Source organism: Pungitius pungitius, chromosome 6, assembly GCF_949316345.1.
Source record: "Pungitius pungitius chromosome 6, fPunPun2.1, whole genome shotgun sequence".
Lineage (NCBI taxonomy): Eukaryota > Metazoa > Chordata > Actinopteri > Perciformes > Gasterosteidae > Pungitius > Pungitius pungitius.
In genome coordinates, this window is record NC_084905.1 from 20,253,591 (window position 1) to 20,263,385 (window position 9,795).

The 9,795-nt window shown below is 46.7% G+C and overlaps 2 protein-coding genes across 3 annotated transcripts; one reads left to right on the forward strand and one right to left on the reverse strand.

Annotated features, from left to right (window-relative positions):
* The first annotated feature begins 346 nt into the window (after nt 1–346).
* Nucleotides 347–5,464, forward strand: tdg.1 (thymine DNA glycosylase, tandem duplicate 1). Of its 2 annotated transcripts, XM_037452075.2 has the most exons (11): nt 347–481; nt 1,073–1,145; nt 1,994–2,154; nt 2,444–2,805; nt 2,898–2,967; nt 3,231–3,366; nt 3,467–3,549; nt 3,649–3,743; nt 3,863–4,034; nt 4,186–4,389; nt 4,674–5,464. In XM_037452075.2, the coding sequence occupies exons 2-11, from the start codon at nt 1,090–1,092 to the stop codon at nt 4,799–4,801; spliced, it is 1,467 nt and encodes a 488-aa protein (XP_037307972.2). In that variant the 5' UTR covers nt 347–481; nt 1,073–1,089; the 3' UTR covers nt 4,802–5,464. The 2 variants fall into 2 exon arrangements, with proteins under 2 accessions (XP_037307972.2, XP_037307973.2); XM_037452076.2 differs by lacking the exon at nt 1,073–1,145.
* A 40-nt stretch (nt 5,465–5,504) lies between these two features.
* LOC119196411 (patatin-like phospholipase domain-containing protein 2) lies at nt 5,505–8,481 on the reverse strand. Its single transcript, XM_037452077.2, has 7 exons — nt 7,782–8,481; nt 7,035–7,264; nt 6,875–6,940; nt 6,540–6,749; nt 6,261–6,450; nt 6,017–6,161; nt 5,505–5,897 (listed from the first exon to the last, which is right to left on the reverse strand). The coding sequence occupies exons 1-7, from the start codon at nt 7,966–7,968 to the stop codon at nt 5,696–5,698; spliced, it is 1,230 nt and encodes a 409-aa protein (XP_037307974.2). The 5' UTR covers nt 7,969–8,481; the 3' UTR covers nt 5,505–5,695.
* Between the last annotated feature and the right edge of the window lie 1,314 nt (nt 8,482–9,795).

Genomic DNA, 9,795 nt, shown 5'->3' on the forward strand with positions numbered 1-9,795 from the left:
TATATATATATATATATATATATATATATATACACATCCCTGCACCAAGCTGCTAACAAACCCTTTAAACATCGCCGACTTATCAGCCAATAAGGAGCCTCGCCAGCAGACTTTAAAAGCCGAGCAGCTCATACCAACTAAACCACAGGGGAGGTTCGGTTTCGTTCGGTTTTACATTTGCAGTTTAGTTTTCAGTAAAAACGCCGTATTCAAAGATGTTTATTTAATATAGATATATCAAACTAAACAATATAATGTAGGTCCCTTTTAGTCATTCTTTCTAATAGAGTGAAACATATATGTAATCCTGCACACCTACGTCTTAGACTTGGTATCGTCTGGTGTCAAAGTTGACTGGAAGGGCTGTCATGTCTTTGTTGCCTCTGTTGCTCCTCATATGGTGTGAATAGAATAGCAGGATAGATGGAAAAATAACAGTTTCACGTACAGAAGATACTCATATACACATCACCCACAACAGGTACGTCTGCGTTTTTAAATACTGGTAAAGCCGGAGCCATTTCTATGCGAGGAATCTCGCTCGACGCGAAACCATTCATCCATGCTAAGTTAGCTCAACAGCTAGCTGTTTGCTAATATTAGCTGCACTTGTGGCACAGCTTACCGAATTGCCTTTAACAATCAAATTCAGATTAGCCCCCGGAACATGAAACCTATGTGAACTCCATCAGACACCAGCACACCCGCGCATCTGCCTTCCAGCAGCGTAACGCCACTTTGAAGCGGTCTGAAAATGAAAGGCGAGCCGGTCTCCATTGAGGGTTAGCTCGCTGGTTAGCATAGCCGTGGAACAAGGTGCAAGTGTAACGTAAGAAGTGGATTCCGCCGTGAAGAATTTCCGCTGTTAGTACGCTCTACATGAAGCTGTTTTAACGTTGTTTTTGTTGTGGTATCTCCGTCGTCATCCTTTTGTTGGTTTATGTCGTGGTTTTGTCTTTTGTTGCCTTTATGTAAAATGCCCTGGCACATGCATTCAGATTCATACACTGCCAGACCCTCAATATGCTCAAACAACATGTCCTCAATTTGCCTATTGATTTATTTGATAAAGTCCAAACCACCCAAAAGATGGAAGACAAGCTGAATGGATTCCCTGTTGTCTCCCCGGAGTATCTTCAGCAGTGGTGAGTCTTCCTCCGCCACAAGGCTCGACTATCTGCAGACCTCTCGATGGCAAAGTGGGATGAAAATGAAATTAAGCATGTGTGCCCCTTTTTTTGAGTTTTGTTTTACCATTTGTGTTTGGGTCGTTACGTTACTGATGATTTACAGATCTGTGTGTATTGCTTGGTTGTAACCTGATGTAGTTTTACTTTTTTAAAAGAGGAAACGTAAAGGGAAGCGTTCAGTGGAATGATCATTTCACTCAATAGGATGTAACATTTCTTAAAGGATGTCCTTATTTCCCTAACCCTTGTTGACTGGGAACGTACAGCTACTTACAGATGTAAGTTCTCCATCTGGATTGAAAATAACACAACACTCCAGGGGGATTTATCGCCTGTTTTTTAATCATAAACATGCACACATTTTCACAACTGATACTCAAACTTCATTGGTTCCTCCTCGCTAAAATTAATGCTAACAGTAGTTTTTTAAGAACGTAGTTTGACTTCTAGTGAAACAAAACTCTCTAAATTGTCTCCAGCTAACTAAATCACACGATCAAAGAACCTGAGAAACAATACAATAACAACGTGCATGATGCATAACAAATAGTTTTAAATATTGCTAGCATGAAGGATGCTAAATATCTTCCAGCGTATGTGCAAAAGTTCACAGCACGCTTTATACATGAATAAAAACGGCGCCATCCGTTGCATTTAAGAATCTCTTAAACTAAACGATGCATCATCACAAAGCACACAGTGACACATTGTGTGCTTACACAGCCCGCGGGTCTGACTCGGTCTAACTTCACATGTTGTATTAATACAGCCCCTGTTTGTTTAAAAATCATTCCTCCTCACAGGGTTCAGTCTGCACAACAGTTTCAGGCTCTCCAGGCCCAATATTCCGGCTTCAACCATCCGTCTCACTACCCAGAGGGGCAGACGGGAGAGGCAGCCATGGCACACATGGCTTATCCAGAACCCATGATGGATCAGCAGGAACCGGAGAACCTGGCTAAACGTAATATGATCCCCTTTCAAGTCCCTCACTGTTTATAGGTCGGCTGGTTCTGGGGTCAGATCCCAGGATTCTCAATTAAGCATGAAGTGTTGACAAAACTTTGCATCATAATAGCTAATGTTTCTGTTAAGTAGTATGAACAAGTACAAGTGTATATATATTTGCTTTTTGAAACATTTTTTACTGGTATTGTGGTTTGCGTGGAGGTTAGATTTGTGTCAACACTCACTCAACCAGGAAATGGCAACGATTAAGGCAGTTCATCCGTCTGACGTCACCTCTCTTGTAGCCCCGCCCAAAAAAAGAGGCAGAGCAGCTCAACCCAAGGAACCCAAGGAACCCAAAGCACCAAAACCTCCAAAAGTCCCCAAGGCACCAAAACCACCAAAAGTCCCCAAGGCACCAAAACCACCAAAACCTCCGAAAGTCCCCAAGGCACCGAAGCCGCCAAAGGACCCAAATGCCCCGAAAGCCAAACCGGGTCGGAAGCCCAAGAAGGGCGCCGACGCTCAGGGAGACGGCACGCAAGAGAAGATCGACACCGAGAAGAAGGTGAAGAGGAAAATCGACCGCTTTAAGGGAATGTCGGAAGAGGAGGTCATGACGAAAACTCTGCCCGACCTGCTGGAATACAACCTGGACTACGTCATTGTAAGCTTCCCTGCTCGGCTGTTTGAGTGGAGTCTAATTATTTGGGTTTTTGAACGCTTAAAAAAAAAAACGTGCATCGCTTTTCTCCCCAGATTGGTATCAACCCGGGACTGATGGCAGCTTTCATTGGACGGTGGTTTCCAGGTCCTGGAAATCATTTCTGTAAGTTGTCTCATCAGAACAATTTTGAGGGGTGTAATTGTAAAATAATTATTTTTTTTTAAGTTTGACGTCTGCACCATCTAAGGTTATTTATTTTGTGAAATTAAGATTTAAAACATGTGATGGCTGGAATATTTTTTTTGTTGTTCTTTCCTCCCCCGACGTTGTAAGTTTAGCTGGATGCTGTGACCTCATTGACTAAATCTCTGCTTGTGTCGCCCAGAGAGCGAGAGAGAAATGACGAGGTGACGTTTGCATTTCAGGGAAGTGCCTCTTTCTGTCCGGCTTCACCGAGGAGCTGCTGAACCACATGCACGACACCACGCTGCCTGGCAAGTACAAAATGGGCTTCACCAACATGGTGGCCAGAGCCACGCCGGGGAGCAAAGACCTCTCAAGGTAATGTTGGAAGATGTAGCTCCAACCAGCCGAGATTCCAGGTCGCTCAAATTAGACTTTTGTTCTGACGCCGTTTTTCTTTTTGTTTCCATCTCGACAGTAAAGAGTTGCGCGAGGGAGGCAAAATCCTCGTAGAGAAGCTGAAGAAGTTCAAGCCTCTTATTGCTGTTTTTAATGGAAAATGTAAGCGCTCCTCTCCTCTACCACAGAGTCACAGCTTCAGTGAGATGAATCGCGAATGTTAACTGTCACATTTTCTGTTCTTCTCTCATCCCCAAAAAGGCATTTATGAAATGTTCTGCAGAGAGATGTTTGGTAAGAAACCAAAGAAACTTGATTTTGGTTTGCAGCCGCACAAGATCCCCGACTGTGAGGTGGTGAGTCCCCCACCGCTTCATTAAGCTCTAATATCTGAATGAGGTTTCTAAAAAAAAAAAGCTATTTGAAAATTAAATGCACAACATCTTAAATATTCAACCCCCCCCCCCCCCCACAGGCTCTGTACTTGATGCCTTCATCCAGCGCTCGCTGTGCTCAGTTCCCTCGAGCTCAGGACAAAGTCCACTTCTACATCAAACTGAGGGAGCTCCGAGACCAGCTGAAGGGCGTCCAGAAACCGACTGAGGTGGAGGAGATCGATTACTCCTTCGACCTGTCGCTGGCTAAAGGTAAGCACGCCGGGGGGGGGTGGAGATGGGAAGGAAGCACAAAACCCGCCTTGTAACCATTTAGAAATCATTGGCAGTGACATCGCTGCCTCCGTTTCATCCTAATTTTAATAATCCCACTAATTGCGTCTCGTCTGTCCCGTTTGAACAGAGGACGCCAAGCGGATGGCCATAAAGGAGGAGCAGTACGATCCCGGCTACGAAGACGCCTTCGGCGGAGTCTACGCGGAGAGAGGAGCCGACGGGCCCGCGGGGGCAGAAGGGTCCGGGGCGGGGGCCGCGGCGGGGGGCGAAGGGTCCGCGGCCCCCGGCCAGACCAACGGCCACTGCACGTTCTCGAGTGCAGAAAACACAGGTAACGCGGTCGGGGGTTATTAAATCCGTATTTATTTTAATAAGCAGATTACAGGCGGCTTCCCGCAGTGAAAAGTACATCAAAGGTTCTATAAACTCTGGTAGAAAAACACTGATTTCAGAGTTGAGTCGGAGGGGACAAATCCGTTTAGGGGTCAAATGTGGATTTAGTCCCAATCGGGCCTTATTGGCCATGTGTGGCCAACAGGAATATGTCTGAGAATAGAAGCCACTTGGTGGCAGTGAGTGAGAAGTTCCTGACGGAGGGTCCTGGTGTGTCTTCAGAAGGAGCTCAGGAGGCGACCACGTCACAGATCCCAGAGGGCCAGCTGCCGGACGGACAGTGGATGACTCAGTCCTTTGCGGATCAGATCCCGGACATCAGCGGGGCACCGAAGGAGCCCAGCGCGTAGCGGCAGGACTACTTCCGTCTGGTTTTCAACCGTTTGCCTTTTCTTTTTTTTCTTAGTGTCAGAGTGGAACATAAAACACACATAGATGGACTTTTCTAGTAGAACTTTTGCAGATTATTCCCTGCATTTTATTGTATTTTTTAAATCTTGTTTGTGGTCTTGCTCTAATGTATGATCATCTTCACGGCAGTCTTTTTTTTTTTTTTTTTTTTTTTTTAATATGTGAAATCAGGGACAATAATGCTGGACTGTCTTGAAGAAGGTCATGTATTTAAATGTTTGTTTACCCTTTGTACTGCACGGCCATGCAGTAAGCATAAACATCCCCCTCTACTGTTTGCACAGTAAGTCAAGACGCTTTGTTTATACGTTTGATCCATCGGTATCAGCCTTCATGATCCTGTGATTTGGGGATTTATTCAGCAGTGATGTTTTACATTCATGGTGCTACGACAAGTGATTGCTGGATGAAATCATCCTGCATGTTAGAGGCTCCTGGTCGGCCCTTCAACACAATGTTACAGGTTTCAATCTTTTTATCATCAATTTTCTTTTTGACTGTAGGGATTTTAGAATTACATTTTGTATGATTATGAAAATGTCACTCACAAGGGATTTTATGAAATGTGTCCATTAAAATGTCTTGATGATGCCTTTTCTATATTATTGGACTGCTTTTCAGTCATTTCATTGTAAGCATGTGACCGTAGCTGAGGTGGGGTTTTTTTTTAGAGAGAGATTATATTAGAAAGGAAACAACATGCAACACATTGTGTTACTCTCATAATCTTCATATGAGAGAAAGTGTGAAAAGTTGACAAAAGTCAAGCTTTTGGTCCTCGTCCTGTGGTTGTTGGGTTGCAATAATCCGAAGCGACATTACTCCGTTGGGGGTCAGCCTGCCGTGGTCTCTGGTTGGCGACCCTCCCGCTTGCGTCTCCGTGACGCCTCCGCACCCGCCGCCCTCGCTCCGGGGGAGGAGGAGGACGAGTCCGGGCCGCGGCTGGTGTCCACCGAGGACGCCGGTTCCGTCTGTTCGGCCCCTGTGAGGTCGGAGGTCGAGGAGCTGCTACAGCAGCGCTGCTCTCCAAATGCCCTGGAGAACGCAGGCACGGCGAGGTCACGGATTCGTGAAGCACATTTCAACAAGAAGGCCATTCAAAGTGCTTTTTTTTAAAACATGACTTTGCCTCCTTCGCGTTGGAAGCTCGTTACCTTTTGGCGAGTGAGAAGATCACCTCGACGGGCAGCAAGAGGAGGCTCAGAAGAGACATCAGCAGCCTCACGGGGAGGAAGTCGGTGACCTGAGACCCCACCCGAGTGTCTCCATGGTGACCGTCCCTGCACGCCTCCCACAGCACTAACACACACACACACACACACACACATGTATGGATGAGCCCGTGGGACAGTTCATGTCTGTGGCCTTCACAGGAAGTCAAACGTTCACCGCATTCACCTTCAGCGATGCATGGCGGGAGATTCGCTGCGACCTTCAGCCGGCGGCGATCTCCTCGCTGAGGGTTTTGTCCGTCCAGCAGCGTCTCCTGGGACAGACCCGGCGGGACGCCCTCTGCTCCGAGCTCACCTCGTTCCCTCAGGAAGAGGAGAGCGTCCCTGTAGCCGTTGTGACAGATCTCAGCCAGTGTCTGTCAAGCACAAAAGTGGCTTTTTTTTTTTTTTTTGACTACGTGTGACAGAGAAGCCTGGTAGAGATTCCATCTCTAAAGGCACCCACCTCGGGTCTGGGAGGGAGGAAAGACGTACAGATCCGGTGCACGTTCCCCGTGTTCACCTGGATGCTCACGTTGCCGTAGTGCACCTCGAAGAAGTTGAAGGTCCCCTCTCTGGGGCAGATGTCGCTCTCGCCGGAGAAGGGCGCGATGGTGACGGTGTTCCTCCGCTCGAACAGAGGCATGTTGTTGCTGAGGGCTCCGTCGATGTAGCGCTGGAATCGAGAAGGAAACCCCATGGACGCGTTACATTCGGGTTGATTGATTTAAAAAAGAAACGCCTCCGTGGTCGTGAGGGTTTGATTACAGGGGCTTGGAAGAATTCCACGTGTCTACTCACCACCCCGTGGAAGGAAGGTGGGATGAAACCGCAGTAAACAGGGAAAAAGCAGCTGCACATCAGCGCCTGCGAAGGCAAGACGAGGAGATCCAGAACAAAACATGACGTATCGCCACAGTGTGAGGTTCCTCCCTCCTCCTCCTCCTCCTCCTCCTCCTACCTGAATGAGATCCTCTCTGCTTTCAAACTGCGACACCAACACGTTCCTGCGGTCGGGCAGCCTGGTGAGAGACACGCACAGCCGGCCGGAGGCCCGCAGGTGTGCGTCTGCAGGGAGCTTCTCCAGCAGGGAGCGGACTGTCCGCTGCAGGCTGAAGGTCGGGTGGAAAACCCCCAGAGTGTGTCTCCTGGCCTCTTTGGCCACGGTCAGAACATCAGCAGTGAACTCCTCTGAGGAGGAAGGTGGAGCAAAGTCAGAGTCCGGAAACAACAAGTCAACCTTTTAATAGAACCCGTTTACAGTTTCTCCATCATTCACTGATTTCATCCCTTATCATGCGATAACCAAAACTATTGGTTCTCAAATTCTCCTCCTATTCTCTTTAGTTCAACCGAGGTTGCAAAAAAAAAAGTCGATATTTTATGTTCTGCAACATCGGTGCATGAGAGGACAGTCGGTGACGCGTGTTTTTCCTCGCTGGGCCTCCCTCCGCTTTGAACTCCACGTGACCTCTGGAGTTTGCTCACACTATCGCATGAACTGGGAGTGTGACATTACTACCAGCACAAACAACAGCACGGGCTCTGAGATAACAAGTCCCTGACATTTCTGAATGGCCAGGCACTACAGGAGGAAAAAACAACAACAACCACGTACTGTACATCACATGGCATCAACTGCAGCCTCAAAGCTCACAAGGAACAAACACTGCTGTGTGGGTCGGTGTTTTGGTTTTTTTAAACTCACCGATGGGGATCCCAACGGTGAGGGCTGCAGCCACCAGACAACCAGACGACGCCCCACAGATCTTGGAGGCTCCGTGAACCAGCCGAGGGAGCCGCTCCAGCACGCAGCTCAGGGCGCCCAGGTGGTAGACGCTCCTGAAGCCGCAGCCCGCGAAGGAGATGTTCCACTCCTCTTCCCAGTTGAACATCTTTCTCAGAGGAGCTCTCCACCCGAAACTCAGAAGCCGCTGCGTGACGCCTGCGCGCTGTCTGCAGTCATCTCTCAGAGTGCAGCAGGTGCATTTGGATTCCTATTAATACTTACTGAGGCACAGTGTGCGATGGACAGGCCCCCCGGTGGCTTTGCGTTGTTGTTACATAACTCACTCGACTAAAATGTCCCATGTAAACAAGGCCGAGGTCACTGAACTCACAATATGTTATAAGGCAGCTGTATGACGTGTGATGTTGATTCCTTAACTTACTTTCGTAACCAACGCTCCGACCGGCCGACCCTGGTCCTTTGCTCAGCTTCCAAAAGACAAACTCAAAATGGTAGAGAGCCGGAAGACGGAGGTCGCACATAGATAGGATCTTATCTCAAGAAAAGTAGTTCTGCAGCTCACTGCAACTTATCAAGATGTAATTCATTCACTGATTTGCGGTGACATCACAAAACACAGGATCACTTTGTATGCATTTATTCTTCACTGCAACGTTACATTTACTTCACTGGGACGTAATGATTTACAGCTTTTGTAAACCCTGCTTGATTAGAGTTTTTGTAAAAACAAATATCTCCTGAGTTTTTGCTAGCATTTGTAGATATTCAGGCATGGTGAAGCTATTTTTTTGCAATTAATTATAAGACGAATAAGGCCTCAATGTTTTTACAAAAACTCCAATCAAGCAGTGCTTACAATGGCTGTATATCATTACGTCCATTTCTTCATTTTGTGGGTAAAACATTAATGATATTAAATTCTTCCCCTGGCTTAGTCTTGGCTATTATTGAGTATTTCACAGTATATTCGTTGCAAATGTACATTCTTTTGTTCCACGTTACACCCACCAACGTTTCCTCGACGCGGCCCGTGTACAGTTTAATTAAAAATAAAGAAAAATCGAAGGACACTTTCAAGCTGTAGTGGTCGACCGTTTATCGCAGCCGCACTAGGACGTATTGTTATCTTGCGATCTTTCATTAATTAAATATATTGTCTTGAACGTATCTCTTCATACGTGGCAGTGATTTAGCGCTCACTCATACGATCGTAATCGCTGCAATGGATGTATGATGCATTTTGAACATTTTCACCATTGTGTTTACGAATGTGTGACGAATCAGGTGACGGAGGCAGACAACCTCTGCCGCTGCGAACACAAACGCGCACGCAAAGCAGTTCACCGCCAGAACGCTAGGTGGAATCACGTTTTTGGTTGAAGAGAGTGACGTCATTGTGTGTCCAACTCGTTGGTTTGTTTATTTTTAAATCATTTCATCGCCTTTTTTCGCGGACATGATCGTCCCGTATTCTTATATAATTTATATACTGTAGCGTGTCTTAAGTTCCTAAATGTGTATATGGTTCTGATTACTCTGTTATTTGGGCCAGGGTTCCGGGGTAATGTGTGTAGTTTTTGGGGAACACAGGAAGTGGGAATTGCGGGGAGTTGTAGTTCTTATTGGTGTGTAGAGAACCGTGGTGTTTTTGGGTGGCGTGGCTGTTAACAGTCAACAATAAACCCAGGTAATGATAAACTGGCTCTTTATTGGCACAGAACGTTACAAATTCTTCGTTTAAATGATGGCGCAATTATGCTATGGAAACCGGAAATGTGAAAGGATGTAGTTAACAGACCAATCACAGCCTTGCGTTTCACTGAAAACGCAGAAGCATAAACTGGGCTAGCCTGCCAACACAATGTTATGTTATGAGCGAGCTGACCCTACCAAGATGGCCGGCAATGCGGACGAAACATCCAACCTTTGTATGTATATATCTATGGTTCGCAGTCTTTTCCCATTGGCTGGA